Genomic DNA, 15,774 nt, shown 5'->3' on the forward strand with positions numbered 1-15,774 from the left:
AGAATGTGGCAAAGGAGGAAGACAAGAGAACACACTTGCCTACAGTCTATTAATTGCCTTTAAAGTTTTACAGTGTGCTCTACACACCCTACATGGTAAAGACAACCATTTTATACAAAGATAGAGAGGACAGTCAGCCCTGTGCTCTACAATGTGTACATCCTACATGGTAAGAACAGCCATTTTATACCAAGATAGAGAACAGTTAGCTGTGGTGCATTCACAGCGCTGTAAAAGTCCACGTCACAGTTGTGTACCCCTCATCTGAACAGTCTAGTATTTTTGAGCAAAAATGTCTGGGGAAACTTAACTGGTGAAGCCTATGCCAATAACTGTACATTCAAATGCACTTAGCCCGAGCGGACTTCTGCCAGCATGCTGGGTGAGCCATCGCCTGGTACCCCAAGATGGTGACTGACCTTGGCAAGTGTCCCTTCTACACAGTACCCTGCGATGATGACACCATTCCTCTTATCTGTACACCAGCTTTCAAACAGCTCTCTGGATAAGCCGTTTTGAATCATGCCTGGTGAGGCCATCACAACGCTGGGGCCGATGTCGTCAAAGTGATCCATGCTCTGAGAGACAAAGGCAGGGTTAAAAACATCACGGTCACCAGGCTGGTCAAACAGCCTCCACTTAAAGTAATCACAATTCTGCATAGGCCATGGTGAGACTAGTTAGCACTGTATGTTTAAGAGCCACAATATAAAATTAAACTGTGCTGCGCATAGTGGTGAACGCCTTTAATAGCAGTACTCAGAAGGCAAAACAGGCAAATCTCGGAGTTCAAGGCCAGCCTGGTCTCCAGAGTGAGTTCAGCCAGGGCTATGTAGGATCTGTCTTAAAAACAAAACAAAACAAAAAACAAAACCAACCAATGAAAATTAAAACATGATATTTGAAAAGCATTTAGTCATTACACGCCTTAAATTAAATCCGACTCTCTTAATTGATCTTGGGACATAAACATGGATGTTTTATAAATTCCTACATGGAATCTGCAGTGCTAATCAAAGAGGATCAGATGTGAACAACAGAATCTAAATCTGTGGCCTGCCATATTTTTCCTGTCAGGACAGACTCAGGATTTCTGCTGTGCACTGAAGGAATGTGGAGACCTGAGCAGGGCATGCCTACTCCAGTGAGTCCCAGCACTGTGAGCTGGCTAGAGAGCAGAAAGCCCTCAGCAGGAAGACTGCGGTATGCACCCCTCCCCCACCCTCCATCCCAAGGTGCTCCGCCCCCCCAAGAGCCTCACCTTGAGGTTGCTGATGTGCTTGAAAACGAAGGGGTTGTTGATGTTGATCTGCTTCCGGATCTTGTCGTTCATGGCGTTCACGTAGGTCTGGTACACGGCCATGCACTTCTTGGCCAGGGACGATGCGTAGTAAATGGGGATGTCGTGCAGCTCCGGGTGGTTCTGCCAGTACTCATCTGTGGGTCACAGAGTGAGCTCAGTCAGCAGGCCAGGCGAGCAGCTCAGATCCTGAGAACAGTAACTAACTCTAAAACGTCTGAACCAAGCAACGAAGTGCCACATAACTGTGTTGTAATGAGTTTATCAAAACTACCCTGATCCTTACTAATGCAAACTACAAATCTAACTAGCAATATAAAATCTAAAAATAAAACAAAGTTGTGTCACAGATCAGAAATATGGTCTCTTTAACAAATGCCTCATTTTATATTTATACTGATTAATATTTATGGTTTGTTTTTGTTTGTTTTTCAAAGTGTAGCCCTGGCTGTCCTGGAACTCACTACATAGACCAGGTGGGCGAGGACCTCACAGAGATGCACCTGCCTCTGCCTCCTGAGTGCTTGTACAGGTTTGAATGTAATTATTATTTCAAATAACTGCTTATTAAATAATATTACATAATGGTATTTCTAAAACACTTTCACAAAAACTGATCATTACTAATTAATGAAAGTTGTGAACAAAATACTTCCACTTGAAGGCTTGGTTTTTTTTCTGTATTTTCAGGGAAAACCTCAATAAATCCTAGCATTTTATCTTTATTTATTTTTTTAAAGGATTTATTTATTTATTGTATGTAAGTACACTACAGCTGTCTTCAGACACTCCAGAAGAGGGAGTCAAACCTTGTTATAGATGGTTGTGAGCCACCATGTGGTTGCTGGGACTTGAACTCAGGACCTTCGGAAGGGCAGTCAGTGCTCTTAACTGTTGAGCCATTTCTCCAGCTCCCAATCCCAGTATTTTATTTCAAACATGCTACCCAGGTTTGTCTAGTCTGAAAGGGCTTCGGAGCTGGAGTGCACATGAGGCCACAGTGAGTGGTCACAGCGAGATGCCACGCCCAGGTGCCGGGATGGCTGACAGCTTTATCTGTGACAGCGCAGAGCCACCTTCACTCCCCTGCTCTCTGCTGGCTACGATGACAGCGTTTCACTCTACATTTAGATGGACCAACTTGACTCACCACCAGGGTCAGAGGACAGAACTGAACAAGCACAGTCTCCGTGAAGGATCCTGCCTATCAGTCACTGTAAGGAGAACGCTGTTTGTCCCTCTCTCAGAGATGCAAGCACTGAGCGGGGGACAGGCACCTCTACTTCACGCGCCCCCACCATGAACGCAGGCCCTGACTGTCCATAATACGCCCCTGACAGAATCATGACAGTTAAGCTCAGGGGGATCCGTGAGCACAGACGCATATCCCTCACAGTACAAAGCTATGCACACTGACGGAAGTCTTCGCAAGACACACATAGCCGCTCGCCATCCTAGCCCCTCAGGTTGTCTGTTGACCATAGGACGGGTAGTTCAGTCCTTTGCTGGGGGTGGGGGAGGCATACTTAATATTGTGTGAAAAATCTACACTCAACCTCTTCTGCTCACTGACGTGGTTTACCTGATAATATTGCAGTGATCAAAGTTCAGGCCTGGGACCCCGAACTTGGAAATTCTGGGCTAATGTGAGCTACACAGTAAGACCTTATCTAAAACCATCAAACAAATCCCCAGCTACAACAGCAAGGACCAAGGTCTAAAACTCCACCCATCTCTCCTAAGGCCCTAGAAGTGTCACAGCTGGTCTACAGTGCTCCTGCTGGAGGACTTCAGACACTGAAGGCATGCCAGGCTGGTCTTAGCAGCAGTGGATGGGAGGTGCTGTCCCCTCTCCCCCAGCTCTCACCAGTACCAGGTCCCCAAGTTGCCGCCTGCAGCACTGGGGATTGAACCTGGGGTCTCGTGCGTGCGTGCTGGGCAGCACTCTGCCACTGGGCTAAATACACCTTCAGTTCCCCAAATCCAGTTTTTAAATAAAGAGAAAATGCCGTATCCAAGGCTGTGAGAGTTGAGTCACCCGAATACCTAGAATCAGGAGCAGCTCCTGCGCTCTTCCTAGAGCAAAGACAGGAATGAGGCCTCTGCCCCCCCTGTTGACGATGTCGTGCACAGTGTTGCAGAACCTTGCTTCTCGCTCTTCCCGCTTCTCGTGGATATGGGTCCCATATGTAGACTCCTAAAAAAACAGATTAGACACGTAAGAGCAAGAGCAACCATCCTGGAGAACCCAGAACTTCAGCATCAAGGAAAAGCCGGGACTTAGATTCATTTTTTCAGCAACACGGTGCTCATCTGAGTTTATGCTTTATAGTAGTAACTAGAAAAAACTGTAAATGATATCAGAATTCAAATCTTACCAAGAATGTTACAGAAATGGAGTCTAGGATCACTATAAAATGTTCCTTCTTCCCTCAAGATAACTTTGCTACATCTTTTTTTCTCCTACCATGGAGGAGTCAAAGCCTTGTAAGTATCAGTAGGCAATATTTCTCAGGCTTGTATTCAAGAACCTGCCCTGGAGCCTCACTACGCGGGTGCTGCTGCAGTTCCTGTACTTATCAGAAATGCAGCATCCAAGGCCCAGCCCACTGGCTGCAGCACCAGACAAGTCCTAGCCAAGGAAGCCTCTCTACAGCACAAGTCACACAGAAGGAGCTACGTGTTCCCAGGGTTAGAAAACCTCTCCCAGTTTAAGCTTGGTGCCAGTGCTGAGTACCCGGCCAAGCCACAAGGAATCCACTCTGCATGTTGCCCAGGGACAGCAACAGGCAGGGACTCCTCACACTCCAGCAGGTACATGTCCAAGCCACAGCCGTGGGGACCAAAGGTACTTGATGTTCTCGTGTGTATGACAGGCCCAGAAGACGACCATTCTCTGACACTGTCAACCATCAGTCCCCTAAATTGCTTCTGATGACAGTTCATTCTTTTGTTTCCTTGAGACCTACAAACTAATAGAATGTGACATGTACCCGTGGAAAAGGCCAAAGCCATCAGCACGGCAAAGGCAGTGGGGCCATCTCTAAAACCATTTAATATGTTCTCCTAACAAACCCACCTAGTGAAAGATGTGCAGGTGGCAGGGAGGCCCACCCTGTCTCCTCATGCTGCAGACAGACCATGGTTCTAGAACCAAGTTAGCATGAATGCACTTACAGCAAAGGGAGAGACAAAAAAGAGCCAAGAAAATCCTCAGATGAACAAACCACAGATGCCCATCAAGGACACCAGGACAGTGACACTGTCCATCAGGGTGTCAGGCCATGACACTGTCATTTTTTCCCCACTAGTTCAGGTTTACATTACACTAACTTTAATTCAGTCCGTTAATACTTACAATGATCAGGATGTCTGGCTTAATATTCGGAATCTCGGCAGCCATTAGGTGTCTGTCTTCTTGTCTTGAGAAATCACCTGTATACAAAAGCTGTAAAAACGTAGAAGCAGAATATCAAGACTTTGGAAAGGCTCCTCTTACTAGTAAGGAGTCACACCTTCAAGTCAAAACTGAATCTAAGAAAGAAAACTCACCTGCCTACACCTAAGGAATTTTTTTTTTTGAGACAGGGTTTCTCTGTGTAGCCCTGGCTGTCCTGGAATTCACTCTGTAGATCAGGCTGGCCTCAAACTCAGAAATCCGCCTGCCTCTGCCTCCCAGAGTGCTGAGATTACAGGCATGCGCCACCACGCCCGGCACACCTAAGGAATTTTAATGCAATGCCTGCATCTAATTCTAAATGTGTAAGTTAAGTCACTAAAGACACCCTGTGTTTCAATTAGTAAATCTAATTTTCCAGAAAATTATATCCCATAATCATCCCTCAAAGTTAATCTACATATCAGTACTAGCAGGGTCAAATTCCAAATGAGAATTCAGATCTGCACAGTGCTGTTTCCTGCTGACTTTTGGCGCCCTGGAGCAGCACAAGAATGAGCAATCCGATGACACTGTAGGACTACTTGTGCAGACATTTCACATAGATGGGCAGCTACAAGGTTTCAGTAAACCATGTTCTCTAGTTTCTAAAGCAGAATCACTAAAAACTTTCAAGGGGGAAGCCATGCCTTCCTCTCTAGGTCTTATCCAATGGGTATTTTTAAACAGCTGCCTAGTTGATTCTGGTGTTTAGCCACAGTGCAGACAGATGCCCTGGAGTCTGGCATTCCGGGGCCAGCGAGAAGGCTCAGACAGAAAAGGTACCTGCTGCCAACCAAGCCTGATGACCTGAGTTCAATCCCTGGAACTCACACGGTTGAAGAAACCAACTCCATCAAGTTGTCCTCTTACTACACATGTGCACTCACTCTCACTCTCCCCCCCCCCCCCTGCCTGGCATGCATGCACACATGTACCCACACGTGCCCCACACTAATAAACTATGTACTTTCCTTAGTCCACCGGGTTTCACAACCCCTCTGATATTTCCCCCTCCCTCTCCTCAACATGGCCGCACAATTCTGTGCTGGCCAAACTCTCCACTTGTACAGGCCTCCTGCTCAGGCGCTTACCTGAGTCCTTCCAAGTCAAGGACACACACACAAACCATGCTTTAATTCAGAGCGGGGGTTGGGGGGTGGAGGGCGGCTTGGGGAGCTGGCTCTCTATTTTTATCATGCGTTCTAGGAACTGAGCTCAGGCCCACAGGCTTGTACAGAAAGCAACTTTACATGCTTAGCCATCTTGCCCGCCATGTTTAATTTTAAACAGAAGCAGTGACAGAGGGTTCCCCCTAACTAGTTTTCTGATGGGCACTGAAGTGGGATCGAGCCTGTGGTGGGCTGGGGAAATTGTTGATCCTCAAAGAATCAACAGTGACTTAGCTTTACCCATTATGGTGTTCTGACATTCTGCAAGTCTTAGGAAGTTTTTAGGCCTCTCAGGGGCTAGAAGCTCTGCACTGACTCTTCCTGGGGAGAAAGGATCCAAGCTAGAGCGTACCTTCACACCAGCAATCTCGATCATAAACATGGCTGCTCCCAGGACATGGCCCGCATGGTAACACCAGAACTTGATCCCTGCAACTTCCTTAACTTCATGGAAATTGATGGTTTCAATTTTGTCCATGCTTTCTTCCAAGTCTGTCTCAGTGTACAGCATGTCATCTGCCGATATGTTGCTGAAATGTAGGTGACATATGGATAAAATATTAACATCACAGTGCACAGGGATGGGGCTACAGTCAGAGACAGGGCATTTGCCACGACACACAAGGCTCCAGGTTCAAGTCCCATACTGAAAACAAAACAGCAAAACAAACCCCAGTGTTTAGAACCTCCAGTATTTTCTATCATCATGATACGACAGTGTGCACAGCTGCAAAGCTAACCTGTGAGCTGAGCGTGACTCGAAGCTGCCCTGACGTTAAGGACATCTCAGCACACTAGACAAAGTATTCTGCACATTAGTCATTTGCAAGTGCTGGAGACTGGAGTTGGAGGCGTGGATGCCAGGCAGGGCTCTGCACCTACACTCCTGGCCTGTACTCTTCCTGTTGTTTAGTGAAGACAGGGTCTCATTAAGTTGTTCAGGCTGACCTTGTGTCTTAGGTTTCCACTGCTGTGCAGAGACACCATGACTAAAGCAACTCTTATAAAGGAAAACATTTCACTGGAGCTGGCTTATAGTTTCAGAGGTTCAGTCCATTATCATCATGGCAGGAAGCATGGCAGCAGGCAGGCAATTTGCAGGAGCTGAGAGTTCTACATCTTGATCCAAAGGCAACCGGGAGATTACTGTGCTTCATGCTAAATGTGACTTAAGCATAATGAGACCTCAAAGCCCACCCACACAGACAGTGACGCACTTCCTCCCCCACCTCCACAGACAGTGACGCACTTCCTCCAACAAGGGCACACCTCCTAACAGTGCCTCTCCCCGCGGGCCAAGCATTCAAACACGAGTCTACGGGATCAAACCCATTCAATTCAGCACATCTTGAACTTGTAATCTTCCGGTATGAGCCCGAGCTGGGATCATGGGCTTGTGCTATAAGGCCCGGCAATACAAACCATTCTCTAATATGGTATTTCCCAACTTCTTCCTCTCCGACATACCTGGGGGAATAACGTCCATACACACAAACACATAGCAGACATTCTCCACTGGCCCTGGAAAGGACCTCTCTCAAAGTTAAAGTATAACTTATATAGAAATTATATAGACGAACTTCAATAGACTCTGTAGCCACACTGGATGAGTTCACAGGTCAGCTGTCTCTTACTGAGACTGCTTTAGGCAAATAACCTCTATGTGCCTCACTAGCACTGTCTGTAAAATGGGACTCACAGTGGACCTGGCATCATGAGTTGGTGAGGGTTACCGGGTCTGAACACTGAGGCCTGTGGAACTCTCCAGTCCTTTGTATTTACATATGACTGAATTTACATATGAAGAATAGCAAACACCTTTTGAAATACCCCTAAGTTAAAGCCAGCTTCCGAAGGCTGATACTTCCCATTGCAGGAGTCACAAGCACGATGCGCCCTTGGTGGTCAGGAGTGGACATTCTCTGGTGGATAGGGGCCAGCTTCCCCAGAGAACAGCTTTGCTTAAGGCAACTTTTGGTCAGACTGTCCAAACAAGGGGTCCCCTACGAGTCACTGCTTAAGGTGGCCAGCCTTAAGTTAATAAAGTGTCCAAGTGCTACCTACCGAGCATTCTGTCAGACCTTTTGAGCTCTAGATTTGGTTCTATGTATGAAAGGATGTAAACCACATATCCTAAAGTTGGGTGGTGCTGACGTGTATCCTGGAGTTGGATCACGGCATCCTTCTGAGACATGTCAGGGTCTGCATCTTGAACTGTAAGTATCGGTGCAGCCTATGGAATCCAGTGAAGTGACTTACCTGACTTTGACATAGTCTGAGAGGAGCCATCTATAAATAGCTTTTGTGGCGTGGGTCATAAATGTCCGTCCTTTGAAACTTGTCTTCTGAAGGAACCAGGGCAGGGCTCCACAGTGATCCAAATGGAAACTGACAAAGAAACAGGGCCATCAGGGCTTTAGACACTGCAGGCTTTTAGAGGCCAGCATTGCTCCAGTTCCCACTCAACGGACAAAGGGGGTTAAGTACACTGGGATGCCGGGAGAAGAGCGCAGAGGCCTGTCAGCTCTCCTTCTAGCATGGGGTCTGGGGGTCAAACTCCCGTCCGGCTTGGCAGCTAGTGCCTCATCCTCTTCTTCTGATGCCCCTCTACTCGATCAGTGACTAATTAGAAGGGAAAGAACGTGAACCAAATCTACACTTGACAGCCAGAATTATAACAATTTAGGGAAATAAATTTGGAACCTATCACCACGTCTTTTTTCTCTTTTTTGTTTTTCGAGACAGGGTTTCTCTGTGTAGCCCTGGCTGTCCTTGAACTCAAGAAATGGTCTGCTTCTGCCTCCCAAGTGCTGGGATAAAAGGCACGAACCACCACTGCCCGGCTTCGCCATCTTTAAATGAAAATTTTCAAGACAGTCTTACTGTACCATCTGTACTGGCTTCACATTTAGCAATCCTCCAGCCTCAGCCTTCTCAGTGTTGGGACTATAGGTGTGCATCACCATACCCTCCTTCAGTGGAGCGCTTACTGAGGAATGTGACAAGATAGCACGGAGCTCCTTTGAGCGGGCTTCCTCAGTTTCCCACCTGATGACTCACAGCGACACCACTCCCCCTCCCCCAGTACTCACTGCCACATACAGATGCTTCCTGGTTAACTTCTCTAGCCTGATGACGACAGGGTAGTGTGAAATTTGGTTTCATTCTTTTCAAATTTTCAGTTTAATTTTGAGACAGAGTCTTAGTATGCAGCTCTGACTGACCTAGAGCTCACCGTAAAGACCAGGTCTTAAACCCAACTCACAAAGATCTGCCTGTCTCTGTCTCCCAGTGCTGAGGCTAAAGGCATGCAACACCAGTCCGAGTTTATTAAAAAAAACAAGTAACAAAATCTGACCAGTGGGGCTGGAGAGATGGCTCAGTAGTTATGAGCACCAACTGCTTTTCCAAAGGAAAAGAGCACTGACTGCTTTTCCAAAGGTCATGATTTCAAATCCCAGCACCCACGGTGGCTCACAACCATCCGTAAAGAGATCTGACGCCCTCTTCTGGTGTATGAAGACAACTACAGTGTACTTAGATATAATTAATAAGTAAATAAATAAATAAATAATCTTTAAAAAAAATCTGACCAGCAAGATGGCTCAGAGGCTAAAGGGACTTGCGCATAAACAAGGTCGTCCTCTGAGTCTCATGAACGCTGTGGCATGTGCATGCTCATACTTATACCTGGATGACACACACACACACACACACACACACACACACACCCCAAAGCCTGGAAAAACTGGTCGTCAGCAAAGGCTGATGGACAGGTGTGAGCTGTGAGGAAACTTACTGACTGATAAGCAGCAGGTCAATCTCTGCTGGATCGATGAGGTCAATGTACGGAAGCGCATCCATTCCTTCCAGGCCAGGGTGGATCCCACAGTCCAGCTGAAGGAGGAAGTCCCAGACAAACACAACAGATGACAGGCTGCTTGGCGTCTGAGGAAACTCATCCAGCAGACAGACACTGGGCCGTCACTCAGAGGAGCCCAGTACACTGCACTCAGAACAGTCTCACGAAAGCCAGGATGTGCCACAGTGGCTCCGATTCCTTTAGCTACAGCTCACATTTAGCAGCCCAGATTTGCTGGGGTTCACTCTACAAAAGAGTTCTTCCTCCAGCACTCTGCTACAAAGTTGGCAGATATTCACAAATTTGTGGATTTGGAGCACTCTCCCGCCAGGGAGAGCGCCATCACCACATTCCTATAGGCTGGTGCTGGGGAGTCATTCAACAAGGTATTACTTCCAAGTTAACAAATGCTTAAATTCAGGCTGGAGAGATGGCTCAGAGGTTAAGAGCACTGACTGCTCTTCCAGAGGTCCTGAGTTTAATTCCACATGGTAGCTCACAAACATCTTTAATGGGATCGGATTCCCATTTTCTGGTGTGTCCAAAGGCAGCTACAGTGTACTCACATACATTAAATAAATCAACAAATCTTAAAAAAAAATTTGTTTTCTTTTGTTTTTTGTTTTTCGAGACATGGTTTCTCTGTATAGCCCTAGCTGTCCTGGAATTCACTCTGTAAACCAGGATGGCCTAGAACTCAGAAATCCGTCTGCCTCTGCCTCCCAAGTGCAGGGATTAGAGGCGTGCGCCACCACCGCCCAGCAAAGAAAAATTCTTAAAGAAAAAAAAAAGAGCCAGACCAAGAGAACTAAAGAAAGGAGGAGCATCAAGGAACTAGAGCCAGTGTCCTCCCCTTTCTCCTGGGACCTTTGGAACCAGTGCTCCTGATCCTTTAGCCTGTCAGGCAAAGAGATGGACCTGACAGAGCCAGCAGGATTGGTGTCACATGTGGGGGTAGCCAAAGTTGACACCCATTCAAGGAAGTTAATTCCTTGATGTTTTCCAAAGGTGGAGTCCTCAGGTTATCTAGACAAGGGAATGAACAATGACTCTAAAGAGACAATAGTCTGGCAGATCTAGTTGGCAGTTTTACAGTGCTACAATGTATCTTTTGAGGTTACTTAATGCTTTTATAATTACTAAGCAAAGTGTGTTAGTCTTTCTTTCAGCACACAGTGTTAGCTCCATACACACACCTCTCTCAGATAGGGCCACAGAGATAACTAGCTCAGTAGGACAGACCTAACAGCCAGTAGACAGAGCTACACTGTTTTCTTGACGGTATAAATAATCACTATCTAGGCTAGGAGTGTGATTCCGAGGTAGAATACATGCCTGGCATACACATGGCCCAAAGTTTAATTTCCCGGACCAAATAGCAATAGCAAAACCAGCAACAATAATAATTACCATGATTTTCCTTCCTTTGAACTCCAGAATAATACATGATCTTCCCACTTCTTGCCCAGCACCACTGCAAACAGTCAAGGGGAGAAACAAGTGATTAAAAAGCGATCAAGCACTGAAGAACTCGGTTTGGAGGCATACTGACAACGGCAGCACCAGGGCCACAGCAGTGTTTAGTGCGGCCTGTCTCACTCCACCCTGGGCACACTCAACATACTAAATTCAAACTCTTTCACAACTTAAACTGCCTGAGTTATGACAGCAGTCATTCATTTAATTCCTGAGACAGGGCAGTTCTAGAGTTTAAACAGAGGATGAGTGTCAGGGTAGGAAAAGGTGAGAAGCAACATCCTCGGCCCGTGGGATGTTGAAGATGTAAACAAGCAGTCGAGTAATACTTCTGGAACAAAGCCATCACATCAGTGTTACCTTGAGATCACCTTACCGCGTAGCCTGGTCACCGCGGCTTCAGCCCTTCCCCTTCAGGCATACCTTACGCTAAAAATCGCAGCTTCTTGGATATTTTCCTCAAAATCTAGCTCACAATGAACTCTTTAAGTGTGGTACTAACTTCCTAGGACATGTGTGTGTCTGAGAGTGATCAGACCTCAAAGATCTTGTGATCTTGGAGCAAACAGAGATGAGATAGACCCTTACCACTGGGCTAGCCACAGAGAATAAGAAACAATACGGACAGCCGGGCGTGGTGGCGCACGCCTGTAATCCCAGCACTTTGGGAGGCAGAGGCAGGTGGATTTCTGAGTTTGAGGCCAGCCTGGTCTACAGAGTGAGTTCCAGGACAGCCAGGGCTACACAGAGAAACCTTGTCTCGAAAAAAACAAATCCAAAAAACAAACAAACAAAAAAAGAAACAATGGGGATGTAATCCTAGCACTTGGGGAATAGACAGAGAATAGAGCTGTCTGGTTGGCTGCGCTCTGTGGATCTGGGGCCAGTCTGACTTACAGGGAATTTCATGACAGCCAGGGAATATAGTGAGACTCTGTCTCAAAGAAATATATTCCATGGTCACTTCTTGTCGTCCATTAAAATTCCTTGACTTTTACCGCCACGATTCTCATTTTGTTCTTAAGCCAGAGCTGCCTGTCTGCATATTCCTCCTAAACCCCCACACCATTCACCAGCCTTTTCCAGCTATGTTTCCAAGACTGTTCTTGCCGCTAAGTGCGAACAGCTCTATGTAGTCCTTAAGCCAACCATTCCCCTTGGCAGCCATTACCTTCCTTGCTTAAGTGCTCCTTCAAGCCCTTCCTGGCTTCTCTGACTCCACACTCTGGTCTTGCTGGCTTTCCCAGGATTCCTTTTCCTTCACTTATCTGCCTTGGCTCTCTCTAGCCTCTGAATGCTAATATCCCAAAGAGTCTCTCCTGGGCCCTCTTCCCAACTTCATGGTCTTTCCACTCGTGCACCTGACATTCGGAGTCTATGTGTGCAGCTCAGACTGTTCTGAACTCTAGACCTCTGGTCCATGTTCCTGACATTTAAGCCTCTTTGCCGGGATAGCTGCCAGGCACATCATGTTTAATAGGCCGAGCTAGTTTTCACAAGCCACTGGACTGGCTCTTTCTTCCTGGAGAGCTCTGCTCTCTGCTCCTGACACAACCAGCTCCTTTAGCTCCTTTAGCTCCTTTAGGTCTCAGCTCAGGTTTTATCTCCTCAGAAGCTTTCTCAACTACTAACTCTAAGTTATCCTTTACAGCAAGCCCCGCTCTGCCATCTCCATCATTGCAGGGCAGCACAGCTCTAAGAAGGTGTTCCGTTTATAGTGTACTTTACACAGTAAAAGGGAAGCTCTATGAAGAAACATGTCTATCTTGTCCACTCTGGTACTGCTATGAGGTCTGAAATGTTCGACAGGTGAATTAAAAAATTCCCAAATCAGAAGCCCTAGAAATGCTATGCTAGGTGAAATAACCCAGGCACCAAGGGCCCATACCGTGGAAGTCTATTTATATAAAAAAATGCCTCAAAAAGGCAAATCCACAGAGAAAGAAAATAGACTGGTAGTTGCTGAAGGTTTGGGAGGGTGGAGAGACATGAATGTAAAACCTAATGATCTTTGAAAAGAGGGTAATGCGGATGTTCTGGGATTCGGTACTATCATTATAATAAAGGTTATAGAATTCTTCAAACACACTAGAAACCATGGAAGCTCACCGTGATGGCACGCTCCTGTAATCCTAACACTTGGGAGACTGAGGTAAGAGAAGTGTCACGGGTTTGTTATGAGTAAGAGAAGTGTCACAGGCCAGCGTGTGCTACATAACCAGATCCTATGTTAACACAAAACCTACAACACATACACACTCCAAAGCAAACAAGCATGCCCTGAAGAGCACAGCTTCATAAGCTCTATGCTGAGTTACACATTTACAGCTCCCAACAAACAACAAAGTCAAACTTTCTTCCCTTGCTGCACTTCCTGTGAACCAAAGGACGTGGCACGTCCTCTCTGTGTTCCGCCACTATCCTTTCAGATGACATCTGACCAGTTATAAATTCCTCAAGACTTTACCCCTCAACTCCTCAACTCCATTCCTTCCTGCTCCATCGCCCCTTACTTCACTGTTACCCACTCTCTTCACTCAGCACCGGGCCATGACTACATCCTACCAGACTCTCTTCACTCAGCACTGGGCCGTGACTACATCCTACAGAATCTCTTCACTTCATCGATACCCATCCACCACACTGGCGCTGTGTGTTGTTTTTCTTGTCACAACACTGATGGAAGCAAACAACACGTCACCACTCTTCCCAAAAGTGATGTTTTCACTTTGCCCCTTCCTGACGGCTCACAGTGTCACTAACAAAGAGCCACTGAACGCTTTTAAAAGGGGAAGTAGCCACATTTTTAATGTAATTCCCACTGTATTACATAGTTGCTTCAAATCTTTTGTTGGTTTACAATAATTGGTGTGATAAACACTCAAGTTCTTTAGTATGTATACAAGGTCCTTCATAAGGTAGGGATAGCCTGCCCCAATCCGGCTGCTAATTGGCCATAATGGTAAAATTGGCCATAATTCAGAACCTTTCATGTTCTCCTGGAACATTATGGTTCCTACACTGTCTTTAATTTTTACCAACTCTTTAAGCCTTGGCTCGAACGTCAATCACACTTCCAGGATGCCTGAGAGAGATCTGTCAGAAGTAGTTTCCAACTGTTTTGAGACTCAGCACAATGCTGATCTGTGCTCCTGAAACAGATGTCAAAATGAGCACTGAGCATGGTCACTGGTGTCACTTACTGAGCACTGCCCAAGAGTACTCCTCACAGTGAGTGTTTTTTCCCCACATGAGGAAGTGGGTTCATTGAGGCTACTTCCGTATTAAACAGGAAGACTGGGTTTCAGGTTTGACTCCAAGGTAGCTGCCTATTTTCACAAACTCATTCCAGCACTCCCCACTTTACAATTTCACCAAAGGAGTGAAATCAATAGACTCAGCCCATGCCTGGTGATTTTGTTTGTTTGATATTTGCTTAATGTATATAGGGAGATGACAGCAACACTTGGGTACATTCATTGGTGCTCCGTAAATCTTACTTTATGAATGGGTAAAGGAGATAGTTTCCATCCTTTGAAAACGTACACATTCATGTGTTGCCAGCTAGTGTCTCATACTGAGCAACAATCATATGAAGTCTCACCGCTCATCCAATACGTTCTGCACCTTTAAATGTGTGAGACAATTCTCTACAAAACATTCCAGAATACCATTTCCTCTAAAAACCAGTCTTTTATGGTGATTTAGCTCTTAATTTCTCGCCGAAACACCTCTGCTCTCCCCTCTCCAATTTCCTCCTACCTTCCACTAAGGTCTGAGCTCTGAAAGTACAAACTCACACCACGTCTTTAATTTCCCCGCCCATCTAAGCACGTGTAGGGGCCTGGAAAGGAGACAGATGCAGTTCTTCCTTACACTCTCCTTTACCTGTCAGTTCCCTCAAGGCTTGCCCTGATGTTCGAGATCCAGACTTGTGTTAATTGGCAACCCTTATTTTATGAAAACGTCCAATGACCTGGATTTTTTTCAACTCCATACCCTCCCCCAGACTGAAGGAAAAATGACATTCAATCTAGATGGCCCCCTCGATCAACGTTCTCCAAACCCCTTGAGCCTGAGACCCGCAGCTGATTCCGCGGAGGTCCCTCCAGGCTCTCACACATCCGGGGGGCTTCGCTCCCTCTCTAGCTCGTCCCTTACAGGGGTCGGATCAGCAGCTGGTCGCTCTCCTCTGCAGGAATCGCAGACATCCTATCCTGGCAGTCTCAGGAGCAGCGTGGACCACAAACCCGTCGCCGCAGTCTCTAAATTCAAAGCACAGCACAGCACAGCAAACTGAGGAAGAAAAAAAACCCCACCACCAACACACAACTTCCGGCGCTCTAGTGCTCTCGGAGCTAGATTCGTCCCTCCAACTTCCGGTCCGAGAACGCGGTTCCTTAGTTTCCCCAGGGGCGATTAAGAAACTAGAGGCACGGCCTAAGGACTGCGCCTGCGCATGACAGGGGCGTGGCCTAGCGGACCAGAGCAGGAACACTGGCAAAGCTGGAGCTGGATTGCGAACAGG

At 46.6% G+C, this 15,774-nt stretch overlaps 1 protein-coding gene and 1 non-coding gene across 2 annotated transcripts in view; both read right to left on the reverse strand.

The window, feature by feature from the left end:
- The window catches only part of Cpsf3 (cleavage and polyadenylation specific factor 3), a 36,402-nt gene extending 20,873 nt beyond the window's left edge, over window positions 1–15,529 (reverse strand). The window contains exons 1-9 of the mRNA XM_052186053.1: window positions 15,408–15,529; window positions 11,181–11,244; window positions 9,708–9,805; window positions 8,168–8,296; window positions 6,261–6,438; window positions 4,659–4,748; window positions 3,347–3,497; window positions 1,262–1,437; window positions 420–578 (exon numbers count right to left, since the gene is read on the reverse strand). Of these exons, the coding sequence (XP_052042013.1) occupies window positions 420–578; window positions 1,262–1,437; window positions 3,347–3,497; window positions 4,659–4,748; window positions 6,261–6,438; window positions 8,168–8,296; window positions 9,708–9,805; window positions 11,181–11,244; window positions 15,408–15,457 (1,095 nt within the window). The 5' untranslated portion in view covers window positions 15,458–15,529. The remainder of the gene's footprint in view (window positions 1–419; window positions 579–1,261; window positions 1,438–3,346; window positions 3,498–4,658; window positions 4,749–6,260; window positions 6,439–8,167; window positions 8,297–9,707; window positions 9,806–11,180; window positions 11,245–15,407) is intronic.
- LOC127688203 (small nucleolar RNA SNORA21) lies at window positions 13,910–14,038 on the reverse strand. The gene has a single exon (XR_007978613.1). It is a non-coding gene; the product is annotated as a small nucleolar RNA SNORA21 (small nucleolar RNA).
- Window positions 15,530–15,774: the final 245 nt, after the last annotated feature.

The sequence above is a fragment of the Apodemus sylvaticus genome, chromosome 6 (assembly GCF_947179515.1).
Source record: "Apodemus sylvaticus chromosome 6, mApoSyl1.1, whole genome shotgun sequence".
Taxonomy (NCBI): domain Eukaryota; kingdom Metazoa; phylum Chordata; class Mammalia; order Rodentia; family Muridae; genus Apodemus; species Apodemus sylvaticus.